Source organism: Hypomesus transpacificus, chromosome 18 (genome assembly GCF_021917145.1).
Source record: "Hypomesus transpacificus isolate Combined female chromosome 18, fHypTra1, whole genome shotgun sequence".
Taxonomy (NCBI): domain Eukaryota; kingdom Metazoa; phylum Chordata; class Actinopteri; order Osmeriformes; family Osmeridae; genus Hypomesus; species Hypomesus transpacificus.
In genome coordinates, this window is record NC_061077.1 from 4,608,421 (window position 1) to 4,632,162 (window position 23,742).

The 23,742-nt window shown below is 44.8% G+C and overlaps 3 protein-coding genes across 3 annotated transcripts; 1 reads left to right on the forward strand and 2 right to left on the reverse strand.

Annotated features, from left to right (window-relative positions):
* Window positions 1-569: 569 nt before the first annotated feature.
* Window positions 570-1,730, reverse strand: her12 (hairy-related 12). The gene is made up of 2 exons (XM_047040562.1): window positions 1,639-1,730; window positions 570-1,522 (listed from the first exon to the last, which is right to left on the reverse strand). Exons 1-2 carry the CDS (start codon window positions 1,705-1,707, stop codon window positions 1,106-1,108), a joined length of 486 nt encoding a protein of 161 aa, XP_046896518.1. The 5' UTR covers window positions 1,708-1,730; the 3' UTR covers window positions 570-1,105.
* Window positions 1,731-8,100: 6,370 nt separating this feature from the next.
* Window positions 8,101-10,037, reverse strand: LOC124480758 (transcription factor HES-5-like). Its single transcript, XM_047040342.1, has 2 exons — window positions 9,325-10,037; window positions 8,101-9,216 (listed from the first exon to the last, which is right to left on the reverse strand). The coding sequence occupies exons 1-2, from the start codon at window positions 9,385-9,387 to the stop codon at window positions 8,782-8,784; spliced, it is 498 nt and encodes a 165-aa protein (XP_046896298.1). The 5' UTR covers window positions 9,388-10,037; the 3' UTR covers window positions 8,101-8,781.
* Window positions 10,038-19,910: 9,873 nt separating this feature from the next.
* On the forward strand, window positions 19,911-23,516 carry LOC124480141 (keratin, type II cytoskeletal 8-like). The gene is made up of 9 exons (XM_047039211.1): window positions 19,911-20,254; window positions 20,481-20,689; window positions 20,840-20,900; window positions 21,175-21,270; window positions 21,417-21,581; window positions 21,821-21,946; window positions 22,429-22,649; window positions 22,912-22,958; window positions 23,116-23,516. Exons 1-9 carry the CDS (start codon window positions 19,994-19,996, stop codon window positions 23,199-23,201), a joined length of 1,272 nt encoding a protein of 423 aa, XP_046895167.1. The 5' UTR covers window positions 19,911-19,993; the 3' UTR covers window positions 23,202-23,516.
* Window positions 23,517-23,742: the final 226 nt, after the last annotated feature.

Consider the following 23,742-nt stretch of genomic DNA (forward strand, 5'->3'; position numbering starts at 1 on the left):
TGATGGAATGGTCTAGGTCTAGGTCACAACCTTTGTTCTTTTACTTTAGTGTGGCCACATAACCTTGCATTCATCTTGCATTCATCAATAAGCAGCTACACTTACTGAGGATAACCTACTGGAGTGTTTAGTTACATGAAAATACTTCTTCAATTAACTGTTGAAAACCAGACCAGAAGTTTAAAGTTGTATGTTAATTGCAACAAGTATTCTTCACACAAAGCCCAATTGGGTATAAGGGATTGTTTAACAGTAATACGTTCCAAGTAACCTACAAGAAATACAACTCTGAATAGGAGCAATTTCAATTATTTGAGCTTACAAAAAAGTCACTCTAAATTAAACAGAAGCACATCTAGAGGTAACTGACTATAAGCTAGTGAGACAGTTTGAGTTGTGTGTGTGGTGATAATTAAGCCATTATGAATTAAATGGCTTGCTTTAATTGTCACATGTTGAACAAAGTACTTTTCATTTGTAAACAAGTTTGAATGATTGTAGCTTTTACTGTGATGCAAATGTCACACATTGTTCTAAGCTTACATACAAATTCAAAACATTAGCGCAAGAATAGAAGCATTACAGTGTAAATGTACCCACTCACACAAACACATGCACCCACACCCACACACACACACACACACACACACTCCTCTGTTCTAAGTCACTTTATAAAAGATATATCAATCCATAACTTGAATAACTGGCATGGCTAATTCAAAACCAAAGAGAAATATTCTCAGAAAATCTGTGGCAGAAAATACAGTTCTAAAGTACTGTTATATCTACAAATTAAACAACAAACTCCACTGGAGTAAACAAGTATTTCACAATAGTTCAACATTTCACAGTGAAGATAACTCAATAAAAAGTTCAAGTCTTACAGTAAATGAAATGAAAAGCAAATATTGATCAACCAAATCACAGTAAAGCAATTTAGACATTTCACCCATGACTACCATTTCTACCAACATTGATCAAATCAATGTCCATCAATGTGATGAGAGAAATTATCCATAAATGAGCAGGTTGGAAATACATATTTCCTACTTAGTGAGGGGCAGTCCAAGCTCCCTCAGGTTTTGGACAGGTGTCTACAATGTTTCTACCATGGCCTCCAGACTGGCCCTTTGGTGTCTTGGAGTGTGGTGGTCTTGAGACTGGAGGAGACGGGGGAGGTGGAGAGGAGCTGTGGGCTGCTGGCTCTCTGGGCCTGGGGCAGCTGCTGGAGCTGTTGAAGAGGTGCAGCGGTGGAGCCTGCTGTCTTGGAGCTGACTGAGAGGAAGTGCAGAGACTCCCTCCAGCACTGAGAGTAGCCCTGACTGTAGTCCCTCTGAGACAGCCCTGCTGCAGGCTGCAGCTGCTGCTTCAGGTAGCTCACTGTCATCTCCAGGATATCTGCTTTCTCCAGCTTGGTGTTGGGGTCCTGCTTTTGGAACTCCTTCTCCAGAATGAGCTTCAGCTGTTCGATGCAGCTGTTGATACGATCTCTGCGCATTTTCTCCACGATAGGTTTCCTTAACTGGGGGAGAAACACTTGAATTAGTCCACAGTTCTACAAACACATAGTGGTACCTTATCCAGGTCAGATACAGATGCTGATAGGCTACAGGGAATTGTTTAACACACTAAACTTACTCTGAGGTTGTCCTTTTCTCGGATCCTGAGATGGTGGATAGAGGAGATGTTGATGGAACAAGGAGCCATGCTTGCGTGATTGGGAGGCCTGCTTCTCCTAGGATACAGAGAGGACTGGTGCTAGTGGAGGAGCACTCTCCTTTATATAGCATCAGATTAGCATCACAAAGCCATGTGGCCCAGGCTAGGCTGGGGTTCCCACACTCTGAGACTAGTGGGCCGCCCACCACAACAATAGGAAAGGCATCAATAACGTGCAGTACAGCAATGTTTTCCCAGGAGAAGTAGCAGATACAAATTACCATTTGAACTGGGTTATCACCTTTTTTACTGTAGTTGATCAATTAGTGTCAATGCAAGTACGAGTCTTTACATTAAGTTAAAACTAGACACAGAAAATGAGGATCACTTCAAAGACAGTCATATTAAGCCATAAACAAATAAATCAGGGTCCCACGTTGTCTTAAAGAGACAACGTGGGACCCTCTTCCAGTGGGCTCACCATCCGCAGGAGGGGTCATGGGGGTCGGGTGCAGTGTGAGACGGGCGGCGGCCGAAGGCGGGGGCCTTGGCGGTCCGATCCTCGGCTGCAAAAGTTAGCTTTAGGGACGTGGAACGTCACCTCGCTGGCGGGAAAGGAGCCTGAGCTGGTGCGCGAGGTAGAGAGTTTCCGGCTAGATATAGTCGGCCTCGCCTCGACGCACAGCGTGGGCTCCGGAACCAGTCTCCTTGAGAGGGGCTGGACTCTCTTCCACTCTGGAGTTGCCCTTGGTGAGAGGCGTCGAGCTGGGGTGGGAATACTGGTTTCCCCTCGGTTCGGCGCCTGTACATTGGGGTTCACCCCGGTGGACGAGAGGGTAGCCTCCCTCCGCCTTCGGGTGGGGGGACGGGTCCTCACTGTCGTTTGTGCTTATGCACCGAACGGCAGCTCAGAGTACCCACCCTTTTTGGAGTCTCTGGGGGGGGTGCTGGAAAGCGCTCCTCCTGGGGATTCCCTCGTCCTCCTGGGGGACTTCAATGCTCATGTGGGCAATGACAGTGAGACCTGGAGGGGCGTGATTGGGAGGAACGGCCCCCCCGATCTGAACCCGAGTGGTGTTTTGTTGTTGGACTTCTGTGCTAGACACGGTTTGTCCATAACGAACACCATGTTCAAGCATAAGGGTGTCCATATGTGCACCTGGCACCAGGACACCCGAGGTCTCAGTTCGATGATCGACTTTGTAGTCGTGTCATCGGACTTGGGGCCGCATGTCTTGGACACTCGGGTGAGGAGAGGGGCGGAGCTGTCAACTGATCACCACCTGGTGGTGAGTTGGCTTCGATGGTGGGGGAGGACGCCGGTCAGGCCTGGCAGGCCCAAACGTAATGTGAGGGTCTGCTGGGAACGTCTGGCGGAACCCTCTGTCAGAAGGAGCTTCAACTCCCACCTCCGGGAGAGCTTCGATCATGTCTCGGGGGGGGCCGGGGACATTGAGTCCGAATGGGCCATGTTCCGGGCCTCCATTGTTGAAGCGGCTGACCGGAGCTGCGGCCGCAGGGCGGTCGGTGCATGTCGCGGCGGTAACCCTCGGACCCGGTGGTGGACTCCGGAGGTGAGGGATGCCGTCAAGCTGAAGAAGGAGGCCTATCGGACTTTATTGGCTGGTAGGACTCCAGAGGCAGCTGATGTGTACCGGCAGGCCAAGCGGAACGCGGCTTTGGCGGTCGCGGAGGCAAAAACCCGGGCATGGGAGGAGTTCGGCGAGGCCATGGAGAATGACTTCCGAACGGCTTCAAAAAGGTTCTGGACCACCATCCGGCGGCTCAGGAGGGGGAAGCAGTGCTCTGTCAACACTGTATACGGTGGGGATGGTGCGCTGCTGACCTCGACGGGGGACGTCCTGGATCGGTGGAAGGAATACTTCGAAGACCTCCTTAATTCCACCAACACGCTTTCCGACGTGGAGGCAGAGTCTGGGGACATCGGGGGGGGCCCTTCTATCTCTGGGGCTGAGGTCGCCGAGGTGGTTGAAAAGCTCCGCGGTGGCAGGGCCCCTGGGGTGGATGAGGTCCGCCCGGAGTTCCTTAAGGCTCTGGATGTTGTAGGGCTGTCTTGGTTGACACGACTCTGCAACATCGCGTGGACATCGGGGACAGTGCCTCTGGACTGGCAGACCGGGGTGGTGGTTCCCCTCTTTAAAAAGGGGGACCGGAGGGTGTGCTCCAACTTTAGGGGGATCACACTCCTCAGCCTCCCTGGGAAAGTCTATTCAGGGGTCCTGGAGAGGAGGGTCCGTCGGATTGTCGAACCTCGGATTCAGGAGGAGCAATGTGGTTTTCGTCCTGGCCGTGGAACAGTGGACCAGCTTTATACCCTCCGCGGAGTCCTGGAGGGTACATGGGAGTTCGCCCAACCAGTCTACACATGTTTTGTGGATTTGGAAAAGGCGTTCGACCGTGTCCCTCGGGGGCTCATGTGGGGGGTGCTCCGAGAGTACGGGGTACCGGATTTCCTGATCGGGGCTGTCCGGTCCCTGTACGACCGGTGCCAGAGTTTGGTCCGCATTGCCGGTAGTAAGTCGAACTTGTTTCCGGTGAGGGTTGGACTCCGCCAGGGCTGCCCTATGTCACCGATTCTGTTCATTACCTATATGGACAGAATTTCTAGGCGCAGCCAGGGTGTTGAGGGGGTCCGGTTTGGTGACCTCAGGATCGGGTCGCTGCTTTTTGCGGATGATGTGGTCCTGTTGGCTTCATCGGGCCGTGACCTTCAGCTCTCACTGGAGCGGTTCGCAACCGAATGTGAAGCGGCTGGGATGCGAATCAGCACCTCCAAATCTGAGGCCATGGTAATCGACCGGAAAAGGGTGGAGTGCCATCTCCGGGTCGGGGAGGAGATCCTGAACCAAGCGGAGGAGTTCAAGTATCTCGGGGTCTTGTTCACGAGTGAGGGAAGAATGGAGCGCGAGGTCGACAGGCGGATCGGTGCGGCGTCCGCAGTGATGCGGGCTCTGCATCGGTCCGTCGTGGTGAAGAAGGAGCTGAGTCGAAAGGCGAGGCTCTCTATTTACCAGTCGATCTACGTTCCTACCCTCACCTATGGTCACGAACTATGGGTAGTGACCGAAAGAACGAGATCGCGAATACAAGCGGCCGAAATGAGCTTTCTCCGTAGGGTGTCCGGGCTCTCCCTTAGAGATAGGGTGAGAAGCTCGGTCATCCGGGAGGGGCTCAGAGTAGAACCGCTGCTCCTCCGCGTCGAGAGGAGCCAGCTGAGGTGGCTCGGGCATCTGATTAGGATGCCTCCTGGACGCCTCCCTGGTGAGGTGTTCCGGGCACGTCCCACTGGGAAGAGGCCCCGGGGAAGACCCAGGACACGCTGGAGGGACTATGTCTCTCAGCTGGCCTGGGAACGCCTTGGGGTCCCCCAGGAAGAGCTGGCGGAAGTGGCCGGGGGGAGGGAAGTCTGGGCCTCCCTGCTTAGGTCCCCGGACAAGCGGCAGATGACGACGACGACGACGACAAATAAATCAAAGCAAAGCCTGTCTGCCAAATGGTACAGCTAGTGGTACCAATTAAGCTGTGTAGTTCACACTTTGGGCACTTTCATGTTTACATATTCAGCACAGCCTCTGCTTTCCAGGTAGATCCATTTCTATGAGGTACAGCTGAAATCAATCATCACTGAACCTTTGACACACGCCTGAATGTAGAATGGATATTTAACAATGGCTCCGGTATGTTTTTTATAGGAATTTCCCGTGTCCCTCTGGTGTGCTATAGGTTACTGTTGGCTTCCTGGTTTAAACGTTATTCTCAAGATAGTTACTTTATCACATCTGTTTCAGCGTCTTTAGGGCTGTCCTATTCTACTCGACACTCGTGCATCGAACGGGTATGCTAACTACCAAGGTTGGCGTGTGGACTGGAAGTGAGGATCAAAGTCACCAAATGTGTCAAATGCTTGTATACACAGGCCAATTTTATTATCCATTAAATTCACCTGAATCCCGAAGGAAATTCAAGAATAGAGCCGGTGCATGAAGTAGGCCCAACATCACGTTCACAATACATCAATTTAACGGAATGACATTCAGAGCACGCTTCATGCACGATCAACTAAGTGGGTGTTAACAATGGTCTGTTCGACAATTTGTTCGATTGTATACTGTAATTTGCTTTCGTTTGTTACGTTGCATATCCCTGGGTACTGTTTAGGTGTGAAACTTTCCGGTCGGCACATGTTGCATGTTGATGTGAGCGTGTGTAGCGAGACTTTCGAGCTGCGCTTGGAGGGAGGAGATTCCACCCGTGTCATGTCGTGCGTCCCTCACACCCCGCGCACACTTCAGCCAGACAAGCGGTCTCCATTTCCACTTTGATTGACAGGCGAGTCATTTAACTATTATCTTGTAGATGCAGCCCCCGGCCTTCTTATTGGCCGCCAAGTGTGGGAAAGTTCTCAACCTCACGAATATTTATGGCACCAGCAGAAGTGTATCATTAGCCTTCTGTCAAAAGCTTTCATATCCTTACGTTTCATTCATTCGTTGTGTTTTTACAATTCGGTCAAGGCATTCAAAAGTATTTTCTGTAATATTATATAGAAGGCCTAATCATAATATTTGTCAAATATCCATTCAAATACCACAAACACAATGAAGAAGTCTGCGTATCTATAACATAAAATGTTCTCAGACATGGCAAACTGGGACAGTGCCATAACAAGACTTTGGCAGTGCAGATCCCAGATGTGTGTGTGTGTGTCAGGTGGGTACTATGAGTAGCTCTCTGTCTCTCTTTTCCCACCAGTCTGCCTCACCAGGGTAAGCGAGCTACAAAAGCCAGGCCGCTCCGTCACTGGCCCATTGGGAATGTTAATTGATGCTTTGTTGCAGTACGAACAGAAACCCTATGTCACAGACCATCTGGTAAAAATCAAGTTAATGGGCCTTACACATTAGCAAAGAGATACACAGAATGTCTTGTGTTTTCACCCAGAAATTCTTGTGTTTTCACCCAGAAATTTTCTTTAAATGCATTGAATATCCTGTAAGGTTTTGAGTCATGTGATTGAGGATGATGACACAGTACAACAAAAAACGGATCAACCAGGATCTAAGGATAGTTTGCCCATTGCTTGTTATCGTTATAGCAAAATGGTAAAAGTTATGATTAGTGTCTGGTAGTTCACCGACCACATCATCTGATTTGTGCTTTAGCTATACACTTTAATTTATGTGCTTTTTTTTTGCGGTGCGGTGCATGATGCTGGGGTTGCGGGAAAGTCCAGGACCTATTGTCTTTAAGTGTGTCAGATGGAGTCAGATGGCTGAGCGGTGAGGGAGTCGGGTTAGTAATCAGAAGGTTGCCGGATCGATTCCCCGCTGTGCCAAATGACGTTGTGTCCTTGGGCAAGGCACTTCACCCTACTTGCCTCGGGGGAATGTCCCTGTACTTACTGTAAGTCGCTCTGGATAAGAGCGTCTGCTAAATGACTAAATGTAAATGTAAGTGTGTGTGAAGAGACACCCACCCACACACAGACAGTGGGAGTCTGAATTCCTGCCATAAACCTTGCCTGGACTTGTGGCAGAGTGGAGCAGCTTCCCATAAGCTTCTCTCTCTGTGAGTGGGGTGTCTCCTGTTTCCCACACTCTCTGTCCATTCAGAGGCCTCGGAATGAGGACAATAGAAGTGTGTCTTGTTACACATCACATTAGCCACGGTGTTTGATCCCTCATTGGAGGGAGTGAGGGAGTGAGGGAGGGGCTGTGGACGCCGCCAGACCATCTGGAGGACCAGAGCCTGAGAAACTCTCCTGCATGCCTCTGCGCTTTCGCATCAACTTCTGTCTTCTTGTATGGGGAAAATAAACTTTTGAAAGACTTCTGCTACACTTTGGGTACAATAGAGAAGCCAGGGAAATATCTGTGTGGCTCTGGACATGCAGGAGGACAGGAAGTCGGTGCCAATAATGATATTGACATATTTAGAAATATCTGTTAATTTTATTGATAGTGTTTAATCAAGTTGAATGCCAAAAGTTCTGCAATCGTTTTTGAGCTTCAAAAAATCATACTCTGACAAAAATGTTTGAAATTGTTGCACAGTGGTTAGCCACACATAGCTTGTGGGGATTAGTAACTTGGTCATAACTCTATTATTTGTGGCATTATTTTAGCCTGACCGTTTCCCCCTATATGAATATCTTCTGTCCCGGTGACATGGTGTAAAGTTTGAGTGTCAATATATGTAGTATTGATTAGAATGTGATAGGAGCCTGTGATGGGTATTAAGATCAATGAGCGCCATGTGGTAAAAGGCGTTTAGAAATATTGACTGTGGGTGCAATATGTAAAAGTGTGATCCTGACAGACAGAAGAAACAAGTTTTCAATTATATAACTTCCTTGAAGTTTTTCATTTATTTCCTTTTTCAAATGTTGAATTTGATTTGAAGTCTTCATTTACATAAATTAAGATGCACCATTTTCTTTAACCAACAGCATTTGTTGAATATGAGTAAAAGCCCTCTATAAAAGGTATTTGTTTTAAGTTACTACATGTAACCTTTTAACATTTGACAGTAACATTCAGGCTTAATGTCATCCATAACTATTCCATCAGTAACAAAGGTTGACAGAATAGTCACATATAATTATAAAATGATTTACAGGTAAAAGTAGATCCATTGGATCCATTTAGGGTATAATATCGATAAACAACACTAAACTGATACATTGCATCATTCAGTGACAAGTGGAATATCAATTATAAAACAAAGTTTGAATAAATAAAACACAGCAGAAATGTCACAGACATTCAGATATAGATGCAACCCAATATGGGCCATTATATTACATAAGTATTATCAGAACTTATTTCAGAGCCTTCTCTTTGTCATTAAACATAATACACTCTTGTGAAAAGAGTAGTGTAAATTTGTCATACAGCTTATGTATCATTCATCTGAATGATATAAGTCCTTTCAAAGGAATACTGGCACACCATGCCATCTTCATCTTAATGAAACTATACGACGTAGAATCTCTTGTCAATGCAAAAGAAATGTCCTCCGTCACTCTGGTAATCACTGTCCAGACCTGTCATAGACTGGCCTGTGTAATTCTTTTGGACTTGACATGATAATGTCTTTTCTCTACCAAGGCCTCCAGAGGGTGCTGTTGGTGGGGTTCACCCCCTTGGTGGTGGCCTGGTGTAATGGGGAGCCGGGCGGAGAGAGATGACTCAGGGCCTGGCTGGGTGCGCTGGATGACTGCACGCTCTGGAAGTGGCTCAGCAGTCTTCTGTGGGATTGGGTCCTCGCCTCGCTCTGGGACAGGAAGCTCAGTGCCTCCTTCACACAGTGGGAGTAGCCCTGGCTAGCCGCCACCAGGGAATCGCTCTCTGCTGGTGGATACTGCTGCTGCCGCCAGTGCTTCAGGAAATAGACAGCCATCTCCAAAATGTCAGCTTTCTCCTGTTTGGAGTCTGGTTGCTGTCTGAGGAACTCTGGACCCAGCAGAGACTTGAGCTGCTCGATGCTGGTGTTGATGCGATCCCTGCGCAGTTTCTCCACCATTGGCTTTCTTAGCTGGAGAGAAAAAAAGGTACGGTTAGTTCATTTGATCAGATTCATAGAAGTCTGAACATCATCTAAATTACATTGCAGTGCATCAAATGTCGTTTAGTCAGTATATACCTTGTGGGTGGAAGTGAGGTTCTCCTTAGAGTATTTAATTTGTCCAAAAACAGTTGGTGCCATGGCTGCTGTGGTCAGTGTTAGCCTGAGGTCTCAGTGAGTGAAGAGCCAGTTAGAAGTGTGCTAGCCTCTCTCTACCTCTTCCCTCTATTTATACCCACAAATCTCCATATGAATGTGTGGGTCTTGGGCTTGTTGGAGTTTCTCACAGTCACCAGCCAATGGGAGAGCTGGGAAGGGCTATGAGAGAAGCAGGGCTGCCACATGCTCAATGAAGTGTTTATTTCCAAGGGGGACAATGAGTGTGCCTCCAGGGAGCAGGTGGAGGGATAGGCAGGGAGAGGGAGTTAGGGGAGTGGGGGCTGATTGGGCCTGGGAGATTGACCCAGAGCTTCTGTGAATCTGGGAAAGTGTTGACCCCAGAGGGTGGAGCGTCCCTGTCTGATGTCAGGATCACAGAATGTGATTGAGCACAAAGTGCTTCAGTTCAGGGCACACGTGGGTGGGAGTGAGCGGCCATGATTAAAACAGATGAGGGCTCTCACTGTGCTAACTGGCTAGCCAGCATGAGTGCATTCTACAGTAGAACTTTGGGCTGTTTATTTGTTTTGGACTTACTTTTAAAGCTGGATTGGTGTTTAACTTGGAATAATTTGGGTTGTTATGTATGGGCTGAACATTGGTGGGGACACTGTTTTACCAAATCCTTAACAAATCATTTTACAAGTTTGCAGGTACTAGCTAGCATAGCTTCGACCGCAACTATGGTCCATTCAAGACAAATGAATGTCCGTAAGCTAGCAAGCAGACAATTCCGTAGTTGTTTTCCAGAGCTAGCAAAGGCTTGTAAACTTTAGAAACACTATAGAGCTACATTTTCAACAATGATATAGCCTACAGGAGTGTATTCGTCATTTATTATTCCCTCAATGTTAACCTCTACCTTACAGGAGTAGTCTGCCATAAAGTCAATCATTAAATCTCTTCTCACAGTCTCGCTTCAACGCTCACCTGACCACTGTTAGTTGACAGGCTGGTGGGCTACACATTGTGATCAGCGCTCTCCTGCCAATCAAGAGTAACGCTGACCTTGAGTTAACCAATTGTGGAGCAGAAAATGTTAAAATAATTTTTGGTGGGGACAATTACATGTTTCCTAACATTGGTGGGGACATGTCCCTACCGTCCCACCCTAAAATTACGCCTATGGGCTGACAGGATTTGTAAAAATTGAAATGACTCCTTACATTTGTTGCATAGTTGTCCCCATTTTTTGCATGTGTATTAAAGAGGATAGCAGTTATATAACATAGCAGTTATTGAACCATGTCCCCACACACCAGCTCTAACCTGTGTTGACTTTAGAAAAGCTTAGAACAGGTGCCTATGCAGCACACTCACTCTCTCAGCACACGCTCAGACTTCCGACAGCGTGCAGTCTCAGCACACTCCACCCCACCCACACACACACACACACACACACACACACACGCGCACACACACAGCTGGCCACCCTGCATGCCGCTGGCTGTGTCCCAGTCACACGATCCCTTCCTGCCTCAGTGGAACGTGGGAGCCGTCGTACTCCTGGGCTTCCCACACTTCAGTGTTAATGACACAGAGGCCACACACACAAAGGAAGTGTGCCCCGTCGCACAAAGATCGAGTGACCACAGCCAACCCCCCCCTGCACTCCCTGTCTCTCTATCCCCTCTCCCCCTCCCTTCCCCTCCATAGGAACACAGTCCAGTCACCAGGGCTCCCAGGCTCACCAACTGGACAGATGGTGCTCCATTATTACCCATGAACCCTTGGAGATTCTTCCCAGTGAGAAAAGGGTTGTCTGAAATACAATCAGCTAGTCAATAGCAAAAGTAAAGTTGAAGATTTGCATGTTTATGGTGTTCTGATCTAAATGTGAGTTTTATGTGTATAAAGAGAAAGATGTGTGCCAAGATATGTAATCTTTTATTATAATATCACCCAAACAATTATTCTGTACTTGATTAAAAAAAACTGTTGCGGCTACCTCTATCATAATTGTTATTTACTTATATACGCTTATGATATTGCTGAACTTGATATGTTTAGGATATTTTCTACAAATAGTTTTGCCCAATCAATCTGTCAAAGATGCTTAACATCTTCATCCACCACTGCTGAATGCTAGAGGAATTTTTGGACCAAGTAAAACATCCTCAGACAGATGTTATGTTCCACGTTCCCACCACATATCACTGGTAGTCCCACAATGCCAAGAATGGGTCTTCAGCCATGGCACATCACTTGAGTGACGGGGCACACTGAAAGAACCCCTCCCACCTGTTTGTTTGGATTTAGGCCATTGTATTTCATCAATTCAGCCAATTCATGCACATTCTATTGTCACAATAGAGCCCTGCGATTGGCCAGATACTGTGAGAACCGGCATCAAATTAAATCACTGAGTCAACTGCTATAAATACTGGGGGGACATCAAAAATGAAGCAGAAGTACTACTTTCAGTAAACTTGAACATTCTACATTTTCCAAGTTGGTGAAGTAGTTGAAGGCCACATCACGTTCATAATGAGGGATCAGCAGACAAGGTAAGACAGCAGATGAGATGGATGGTAGATGGTGTAGTCAATCTTTGTATGTAAACCTCCTTGTTGCAGAGATGTTGAGGGGCAGATGAACTTATGTTTTCCTCCTTTTTCCTCAGCTTGTGTAAGCTCATGAGCCTGGAGAGGAAGTGTACTGATGGTGTGGACAGACTCCGTACAGTGATTGAGAGCCAGCTCCACAACGGGGTCTCCAGCGCTGATGTGTGGGACAAGACTGTCTCCTTCTTCTCAGTCAAGAGGGTTGTGCTCTTTCACAATGGCTACTCCAAGCACTCCAGGGAAACCCTGCGCCTGTTCCCTTCTCCTGCTGAGGACGTGGCACCACTCTGGATGCAGTAGGCCTGGAATCTAAGAGACCAAAAGAGACTGGGTAGAGAAGCCTTCTAGTTAGAAGTTGGAAGGTTGCACTTAAGCCAAACTGATATTTGTCTGTACAAGCTCAGGAGCACTGAAGATGTGGACTCGGGTGAAAATGTGGAATAAGAAATCTTTGAGAGAAGAATGGAGATCATTTTATCCAGCTAGTTTTCTTGTAATAGTCTTTTGTAAAGACAGGGATTTTAATCTATTTTGTTACCGTCCAAACTGTGATTTGAGTTGGTCCATTAATGGACCACAAAGTGTGCATTTTATGCCTTAACAAAAGCATGTAATTGCTTTAGTATTCCTTGTAGAGAGGGTCACTTTACGACCACTCTGAGGATAGTGTTGAAAATGAAAGCCATATTCCTTTATGCAAAGGAAACCTATGTTTTTATGCCAATGCATATGTTGAAGTAAATATAGTAGTGTATCAGATGATGTAAGTGAGCAGTACAGCATTTTTGTTATAAAAGTTGAAAATAAATGCTTGATAAAAATGAATTTGGTTTGTGGTTGTTGACTTTATAAATAACCATATAAATAACCAATTGAACACTGTCTTTTGCCATAGGCTGCACCTTGTATTACGAATGTAGTAATTGATTTTTTGTCTTAGCGGTATCTCAGAATGTCACCGGCCACCTTTACTGGTTGAAACATAAACATATTGGTGTATTTGAACTTAACCTAAGTTCTCATAGTAGCCTACAAGTTTGCATGGTGCATTTCCAGCATAAATAGTTAATATAAATTTACAACCATTGTTGTACATATTTGTTGTTGTACAATACTTTATTTTCTACATAATACTGGCCAGAAATAAATGTATATATTTAAAAATCATCAGTGACCAGCTCCTAGTTCCTCCTCTGTCTGGTGGGAGGGCCTGCTGGGCTACAGCAGGAGCTGGAGTCTCCTTCAGCCCCACTGGCAGATCTCTTCTGCCCCCTGCTGCTAGGAGCCTTGTCTGACACCCCAATGTGCTTCCTCTCCATTGGCTTCTTCTCTGGGAGGGTCTCAGGGTCCTTGAACACCTTGATCCTGAGGACCCACCCAGGTTTCTTCTGTTGACTCACTGTCTGAGGAGCAGGACTGTCCTGTAGACTGGAGACCGCCTTCTGAGGTGAGCAGGGACCAGGAACCTCCTCAGGATCATCTTGAGGGCAGTAGGGTTGGAGGAGTCCACACACAGGATGGACTCCCAGATTTCAGCCCTAGCCCTAGGGACAGACTTTGGCCACAGGTCAGCAGCAACAGCAAGGCGGGCAGCTTTGATCTTGGCACCCGGATGTAGAGCTAAGGGCGGGCTGTTAACCTTGGTATCCATGGAAGTCTCTGGTTCAGTTGATGTCTTGAGAAGTCCAGTAGATGTAGGGCATGTACATTTTAACTTATGGACTAATTAACTCAAACCAGAAGCAGATAGGCCTACATTTAGTATATATTGGGCTAAAACAAAAATAACAACAACGGATAGCAGAAAAACTCACGTTATTTTTTGTTGGAGGGTTGAAATTATAACGAGGATATTATCGAATTTCCCTGACACGTTGCATCCAAATATATAGGCGCGAAATGTAATAATATGTATTTGAATCGTGCACCCATAACAATGGACTTAACGCATCGTAATTCTATGAGTTCCATAGTGTATAAGTATAGAAACGCGCTAACAACAAACAGTTCCTAGTTTACACGACGACTAAAATCCAATATTAACACTTTAACATCTTTTACGAAATTACCAGTTTCGAGAACATTTGTCATTAATCTACATTGGAAAGGCAAAAGGTGATGTGAATTTGAGTAGTGGGTATTCTGGTTTGAGTTAATTAATCCATTAGTTAAAATGTACATGCACTACATCTACTGTACTTCTCAAGACATCAACTGAACCAGAGACTTCCATGGATACCAAGGTTAACAGCCCGCCCATAGCTCTACATCCGGGTGCCAAGATCAAAGCTGCCCGCCTTGCTGTTGCTGTTGCTGCTGACCTGTGGCCAAAGTCTGTCCCTAGGGTTAGGGCTGAAATCTGGGAGTCCATCCTGTGTGTGGACTCCTCCAACCCTACTGCCCTCAAGATGATCCTGAGGAGGGTTCCTGGTCCCTGCTCACCTCAGAAGGCGGTCTCCAGTCTACAGGACAGTCCAGCTCCTCAGACAGTGAGTCAACAGAAGAAACCTGGGTGGGTCCTCAGGATCAAGGCGTTCAAGGACCCTGAGACCCTCCCAGAGAAGAAGCCAATGGAGAGGAAGCACATTGGGGTGTCAGACAAGGCTCCTAGCAGCAGGGGGCAGAAGAGATCTGCCAGTGGGGCTGAAGGAGACTCCAGCTCCTGCTGTAGCCCAGCAGCCCCTCCCACCAGACAGAGGAGGAACTAGGAGCTGGTCATCACTGATCATTTTACTCATCTCTCTCGTACATATAACTGGCTAATAAACATTTACATTTTAAGTGTATATTTCAATTGAAAGTGTTTGTTTCACTCGATTTGCTGTTAAATAAGAAGTCAGTCATCACCAGGCTGTTCAAACGATCTGCCCCCCCCCCCCCACAGTCTCGTATCGCCCTCTTTTTTAATCCACGATTCGAAATGCTAGTAGGCGTTTATGATCTGGACGCACAACTTTGAGACCACTTCATCAAATAATCAAAAATAAACGTAATGTGAATGTATGCTTCGTGAATGGAAGGTGAGAGTGCAAGCAGAGAAAATACAGTTGTTGCAACGATGGACAACAAAGTGGTTTAGCACCCTGGACAGCGATCACCGTAAATCACTTCAACGCCGTGCAGAGAAAGTGGTTGCGCTCGACTTCAACAACACGCGACGCGCGCTCACCGACTTTCCATCAGTTCAACTATTGGGCGGACACAGTAGGCTGAATTTCCCGCTTTGTCTCAACATCATCCATACTTCGCTGATTCGCATCACAGCAGACTATAGCGGTAAGGTTATTATTTGCACTAAAAGAAACATATATCAACTGTTTTCAGTAGGCATTATGCGTTAGCTTACCGTCTTTTAATATATTATACTATTATTTAAATGCCCATAAAGACAGGATGCAGTCCTGGTTTAATAGGGAATTGGAGCATATAGGATGCAATTATTCCATGACCTAATTTGACAAATGTGCCTGTGTTAACTATTTAAAACAAAATCCACATAGAGGATTTTTTGCCGTATTTTAATATACTGTTTGTGCTTATACCTTTCTGACATGAAAGGTTCGACTCTTAAAAAACTACAACTCTTGAAAAACATTTGTCTCTGAAAATAGTTGCCTACATGTATGTAGGCCTATATATTGAATGTACAATGTATCAAATGTAATTTACTGCACAACCCCAAAAAATAAAGAAAAGCCCATAGGGAACAGTTCTCTGGGGACATACATTAATCATGCTGATGTTTACACTCTGATTAGAATAGTGAGTTTTTACCATTTCATCATTTCATTCCATACTTCTTGAAAGGGAGTAACTATACAACAGGACCAAACCTCTTAATTTATTTTCCAAAATGCTGGATTTAATGTCTTATGATACATTACGATACAATAATCTGCATTAAACTTGAGCATAGGCACTAGGCCAGAGGAAGTAAATTCAAGCTTTGATATATTGTTGTTGTGTCAAATCCCCATTTAACCATCCCATTTGGCCCATATATTGTAGATGCTTTATGAAAAGAATCACCCCCCCCCCCCCTTAAGAGACTACCATTTCTGTGCTTACAGAGTTTGCAGAATATTGGCATATTATTGTAGCATGTCATTGTTAACAATCGTCTTTAGATTTCGTATTAGGCCACAGTCTGTATCAATATGTGGTACAGTCTTATTTTATTTAAAGGAATATGTTTAATTTAAACTCAGTATTTTTAAGCTCCCTGGATTCTGTAAATTTGCCATGCCTGTCTCCTCCTCTACTACACACATCTCTGGAAATGGAAATCTACTAAACATTTTTTTATTTTTAATCCATGTACTAGAATCCAAATGGATGGCTCCTCATGGTAGCTTTCTTCTTCACGGTTAAAATGGAAATAGATTATAAGAACAGAAAATAAAGAACGTATAACACCAACTAAAGCTAAAATGTTACCCTGGCTAATGCTCTCCCTCTGCAACCCTCTCTGTTTTCTCTGAAAGGTTTCACCAAAATCAGATGGCTGTGTTTTGGATGTGTGTGACCCAAGCCTGGGTCCTGGCTATGCTGCTTGTGTCTCACACTGGGCAGTCTGGAGCTATGCTTTCCTACCCTGGCCGTGCCACCCCTCTTCCAGGCGCCCAGCTGAGACCACACCAGGGGAGGCATGGAGTCAGGCCTAAGGGCCGGATGGGTGTCGTAGACCACCTCCGCAAATGTCCTCTCCTGGCAGTAGGCTGGCCAGAAGATGATGGACAGGTGTTCAGGGGCCAACATTCTGTCCAATTACAGAAGAGGAGCAGCACAGGTAAGAGCAGAGGAAGAAGTCATACACCTAATCACAAGCAATAAACACAGTCAATGTTCCCATTCTCTCCACAGATGAGAACGGCAGTGACATCACAGAGATGGGGAACCTAACCAACCCCATAAAGACTATGGAGACATGCCAGCACCATCTAGATTGCCCTCCTGGTCAGTTTCTCTTTCCTCATCCATGCATTCGAAAGTCTAATGTTCAAGAAGTAAAAATTGTTTGGAAGGGTACAAGTTTTCTTCTTCCTTTCTAAAGGCAACTGCTGTGACCTGAGACAGCAGAAATGCAGGCCTCACAATCGTGGTCTCAACAACAAGTGCTATGATGACTGCATGTGTGAAGAAGGTAAACATCATTTTGGCTCAGAGAAGCATTTCATCGGAGGCACCATTTTGTATTTTAGTGGAGGTAATGTACACTGCTTCTGTGTGTGTGTCCAGGACTCCGCTGTTATGGCAGACCCCACCCTCACCGGGGAGTGAGCCGTCGGAGGGGGCGTTGTGTGGAGACAGACTCTGGAAACAGGAGAAGTGGTGCTTTCATCACAATATGAAACGTGGAGATGTCACCATAGGACCAGCACTCATCCTCAGTTCAGTCTGAAACATATTTTGCATACTGAACATATCGTTTGAATAAATCCGTCATTGTTATTAAGTCTTTTTGTGTATTGTTGAAGATCAAATGTATGCAGGTGGAAGTCAATTGTCCATAAAGTAGTAGGCAAGGATTTTCCACATTGTGGTTCTACTCACGTCTTTCGGATGGTGTCTTTGAGGGGAAGCAGATTCTCTCACCATGTTCTTGAAAATACAAACATCAAAGCACCACACTGAAGGCTGACTGTACATTCATGTAATTTACATTCAGTTAATAGGCTAATCCTACAGAAAGGAAGGACAACTTGTTTTCAAAATGCTGTATGAGTGGAAGAAAACTAATTAAGTTTGAATTATGTCGTTTTTAAGAGGACGCCTATGTAGCTTAATGTGTTCAACTTTATGAGAATAGAAATTGTTTCATGTATTTCTCCAGTTTTCGTGGACATTGTAAACCTCGTGTCTCCAAGCCTTTCCACTACCAAAAGTCATGTTCATGAATGTATTTACGTGTAAAAGTGTTTTCAGAATTGAATCCAATTTGAAAACATTGTTTGTAATGTTGTTTATTGAATACCAGTGTTTTGCGATTATACTGTAAAGTCCCCCTCTGATTTAATACAAAACAAAGAACATTGAAAGCAATAAAACCAGAAAGAGAATTATGAGGACTAACTAGACTGATGTCTCCATATTCAGCTCCATTGTCCAACATCAAAGGAAAAGAAGCTGGTGTATGGGGACTACTGAAACCCTTTCTGATTATTGGGGATTACATACAGTTTGCCTGGAGACCCAACTCTTAATCACACCCCACCAGCCATGGGAGGATCCAGTATAATGTCACCAGCAGTAGCTACTAAAAAGATCTAGAGAGTGGATTAGCCTTTAATCTGTTGAATGTGTCTATGTGGAAATATAATTAATCTTGTTTACAAGAGAAAAGCAGACATTGATGACACTTTATAAATGTGTGAAAGATGCAGAACTGTGTATATTTGGTTTGTTATATGACCCTACAGTCCATGAACATGTACCTTTTAAAGGATTATTGAAATCTTCAGAGGTTGTGGAGGCACTGGTGCCGCAGGCTCTCTCTCCCTCCACAGCTATCCTCCTGAGTGCAAAGCTGACACTAACTAATGCAGTGAGTAAGGAATGTAGGACAGACTGGAGAACAGGGAAAAGGTAAAGGGGCGAGATCCAAGGACATTCCTTGGTGAAGGAATACACATTTATGCAGCTTACTTTTTATAACAGCACTACTGCCAGCCATGGTGCTAAGATGCTATGAACTATACTATCAAGGTAACTGGAAGTGGAACTGTTAATAAATCATATTCCTACCTTTCCTTGTTTGCTTGGTCATAGCAATGCAAGGAGACTTAGTTATTCAGAAAGCATTGTCTAATTTCATATCTGGACTGTGATATTATTACAAAATAGAATTGAACATGCTTCAGAATATGAAACTTTCTGTTATTGTTGAACCAAAGACCAGACCAGCTATCAGCTGACTGATCAGCTGTCTCAAAGCTACCTTACATGAGGAGTTACAATAGACTTATAGTTAACATCTGCCTCTATTTTTGACACATCAGAGTAAAGGTATTCACACATTTGTCAAACCTGCCCACCGACTCTCTTTGTTGTGACATAGGTATGTTGTGTTTTTCCTGTTGCTTGGTCAAGTTGAACCACTCTGTTCAGTTGATAGTTCCACCTCAACTGACAGGTTAGGTATCATTTTCTCAGGGCCTAAGGCAGAGCATTTTGTAAAGTTAAAGACAAAAGCCTAAAACAGTAGTCTGATATATATAGAAATTATTATCATGAAGTAAATCCTCCATGAACAATCACACTGAAACAAGACCATTTATTTGGTAATGAACTGTAATCTAACCCCTTTTGTTTTTTCCCTACATTGACCCTCCATAGGGGTGTCATAACAAGGATATCCTCTGAAGTTGTCGGTTGGATCTACATACCTGTCATGACTGTAGGTGTGTTCCTCTGCACCATTGCTAATCGGTGATCATAGTTGAAATTCTTGTTGCAACAAATACTGAGAGGTTTAAAGTCACCTGACTCCTACAGGACCAAATAGGGACAAGTATACAATGGTGAATTAGGATAAACATGTACTATTCTGACATACTGAGAAAACACACCTTTACCTAAACAGGTAGTTAAATGTACTATTAGAACAAGAACAACACAGAGCATATAGTTTTGTTCTACATGAACTATTTTCACACTTCCTGGAATGACCAAATATGTCTTCATTAGAACTTAAATCTTATATACAACACCCCACGTTGTAAATCACAACGTGTTAAAATGTTAATGACAGTGCAAAAGCAATTCTTCAACCTAGGAATCCCAGACAACAAAACAAGGTCGAGTTGTCATGACCAGAAGGAGGGGTGGGTGGGGTTGATGAAGGGGAGGGTAGGGTGGGGGGACATGTCCAACTGGTTATTATGCATTGGGAAGTGACATACCTTTGCTATCTCACTCCACCCTTTACCGCCTATAAAGGAAGACTGATAAGAGACACTCAACACAAACCAGCCTCTTCCTCCAGCCAGGCCAGCACAGCAGAAGGACATCCACACCATAGCATCATGAGTCAGAGGAACAGCAGGCAAAGCAGCTCTGGGCTGTATCAGGCAGGGTCTTTCAGCAGCATGTCCATGGGCTCCTACAGCAGACCCCAGGCCAGCACTGGCCCTTACATGGGGGCTGCCATTACACCAGTGTCTGTTAACAAGAGTCTGCTGGCACCTCTCAACGTGTCCATCGACCCCACCATCCAGGCTGTCCGCATCCAGGAGAAGGACCAGATCAAGAGCCTTAACAACCGATTTGTTTCCTACATTGATAAGGTAAGACCCTTGTCTAATTTTTTGCTCCTGATACTTTTGAGACTATAAAATCACATACTGGCAACATAACTTACAACAATACAACCCAAAAAGCTACAATTAAAACCCACAACCGTTGATTTTATTTAATACCATATCCGTAATAGTGGCATAGTGGTATTAACATCCCCTTGTAGTCTAACCCTGTCTTTCTTTCTTTCTCTCTCGCCCTCTCACTGACACAAAGGTGAGATTGCTGGAGCAACAAAATAAGATGCTGGAGACCAAATGGAATCTGCTGAACGGCCAGACGACAGACCCCTCTAAGATCGAGCCCTTGTTCAACAGCTACATTGCTAACCTGCGTAGGCAACTGCAGCAGATAGAGAATGACAAGGACAGACTGATTGTGGAGAACAACACGATGCACAAGGCTGTGGAAGACTACAAGTCCAAGTAAGAGCCCAGCACTATCGTATAAGGAAATATCATATACAGAAAACAAAACTGGTTTCATTTGTTCACTTTCGGATTCAAATGTAACCAGTCCAACAAACCTGGATCTTCCATTGTTCATGTCATCCTAACATGTTCCCCTGCCTCCAGGTTTGAGCAAGAGATCCACAAGAGGAATGCATCTGAGAATGAATTTGTCCTGCTGAAAAAGGTGAGCAGCTACATTCCCCTCAGGTAACACCTGGGTCTGTGTAGATCCTGGTTACAGGGATCTCACCCCTAACCTGAGTAGATTTATGAATGAATTTATGAAAGCAAAACAAAGATTACAAACTGCTATGTTTGAATATTTGTAGCCAACATCCTTGCACACATTCTTTTCAAGTTTCTCGTGGGAGGTGACCTAAAGATTTTTATGTCCGTTAGAAACTTGTGTGGGTGCATGCAGCAGGCAGAGAAATCTTATTGTGTTGTCTGGTACATAGGATGTGGACAGTGGGTATATGACCCGTGTGGATCTTGAGGAGAAGGTGGCTGGTCTGGCGGATGAAATGAACTTCCTCAAGAGTCTCTATGATGAGGTAAACACCATATTAGACTAAAATATATATTGAACAACAATGAGTAATACTACAAAGAGTTCCAAATGGGAAACATTTCATTTAAATTCCGGTGAACACTTTCATTAGCCATTCATTGTGTTGCTGTTCTTTGTCTTGCTCTCCAGGAGCTGCGGGAGCTGCAGGCCAGCATGCAGGACACCTCAGTCGTGGTCCAGATGGACAACTCCCGGGCCCTGAACATGGACCAGATTATCAGTGAAGTTAGAGCTCAGTATGAGGACATTGCAGCACGCAGCAGAGAGGAGGCTGAGGCCTGGTACAAGACCAAGGTGAGAGATGCTCAGGGCTCCAAAGAGAGCTGAAGATGTATACAGGGGCTAATATGATGCATATCAGGGCTATCTTAGCATTGACATCATGTGTGGGTTAAGGTACAGCATGTGATGTCAAACAAACCAATATACCTAAATGCATCTCGGTTCAGTTTATCAGAATGACCTGAAGCTGTTGTGGAAAGTGAAACCGTTCATTGTGATGTAACTCTTTTCTTCTTCTCTGGTAAAAACAGTTTGACCAGATTTCTGCCCAAGCTGACCAATATGGGAACGAATTGCGTGCCACCAAGGCAGAGATTGCAGACTTGAACCGCCAGATTGCCCGGCTGCACAATGACATTGCTTCAGTGAAGGGACAGGTGAGTGACAAACTAGAACAATTCGACAGGATATTGCCATAGAAAACCATTATGGATATTAACAGTGTTGGGGAAGCTTCTACTATCCTGCAATTATTTAAAATAAGCTGAATTGAGAAGACAACACAAAACACAAAGAATTATGTTTCTTCACATCAAAACACATTCTTAAGTACAGTGACCCATCACACTAAACTATGAATGGAATCAATCATACAGTCAGGAAGTCTGGACTATAGAACACATTTCACAACCCACTGGCAGTAATTACATTGCACCTACTAAACATAACAAGAGACTGAGACATTCCAAGGCTGGTGGGTGTGAAGGCGATAATTTCATCTGACCATGGAATGTTCATCATGCAAGATCATCACTCAAACCAGAGGGAATCATTTTGTTGATCGAGCTTCAAGGCCTGCCATGTCCCGGTTCTCTGTAACATCAACAGTACTCATGTGTCCTCCCTCCCACCCATGTAGTGCACCAACCTGGAGGACCAGATTGCTGAAGCAGAAGATCGTGGTGAGATGGCAGTGAAGGATGCCAGGGGCCGCATCAGAGATCTGGAGCTGGCTCTGCAGAGGACCAAGCAGGACATGGCCCGGCAGTTGAGAGAGTACCAGGACCTGATGAATGTCAAACTGGCCCTGGACATTGAGATCTCTACCTACAGGAAACTGCTGGAGGGAGAGGAGGACAGGTGAGATTTCAGACAGTTAGCTAGAGACATGGAGAGGAATCGCATTCATGATGGACAAAATACACTTATAGCCATCATCCACAGTTGGTTAAACACACCACTCAGCTGAGTTTACCAACAGAGCTTTGAGCAGTTTTTCTACCAATGTGGATACATCTAAATAGCAGTTGGGCATGGCTGACGTACACAGCAGAACACTGCTCTGTCAGGGAAGGGAGCTGTGAATGACTTTATCCAACTGTTTCTTCTTCATTTACTACAGAATTGGCCAACAGTCTGTCCTCAGCATCCAATCAGTACCCAACCACAGTAAGTATAACAATACTCCCCCCAAATAAATAATTAGATTCTTAGCCATTTCAGATCATAGGTACTTTTTGGTTAAACAGCAACACATCTGTCTGTTCTCCTGGGGAATGGGGGGTGTATTTCTGTCCTCCTGACATGGTCTTGTTCTTGCCCCTAGGCCCCAAGGTGGTGACCTCCTACCAGCAGAGCAGCAAGCACCATGTCCTCATCAAGACAGAGACACAAAACAGATCATTCACCTAAATTAGAAAAACAAATGAAGCCTTATGATGCCAAAATATACCACAAGTAAAGTTAAAATAAATACTAAATACTAATAACTGTGAAAAACAACAATGAAATCTACATGTTTTTTCAGCTCATTGTGGACACTATTCATTAAGCTTTATTTATGTATTCGTAAACCTTAATTTAAGTAAATCTATTACTGTAAAAAACCTTAAACATAATGATGAAATCTCTTCACAACTGTCTGTCTTCACTATTGTTAGTATTAACAGTGTCTGTAGTGCAATGTTCTCAACATTCTAATAAAAATAACCAAGCTATGAACTGTAATTTATGTACTTGTATTCTTGTTTCCCACACATTCTCAAGAGCATTAGAGCAATTTACTGATAATTGCATCATGTCAATTCAGTACATACCCAGTCTCACAGTAGAAGTAAGACCGCAGCAGACCAGAAACCTAGACCATGATAACTCCATGTCTGACACCTAGATCATGATAACTCCATGTCTGACTTCTAGATTATGATAACTCCATGTCTGACTCCAGACACAA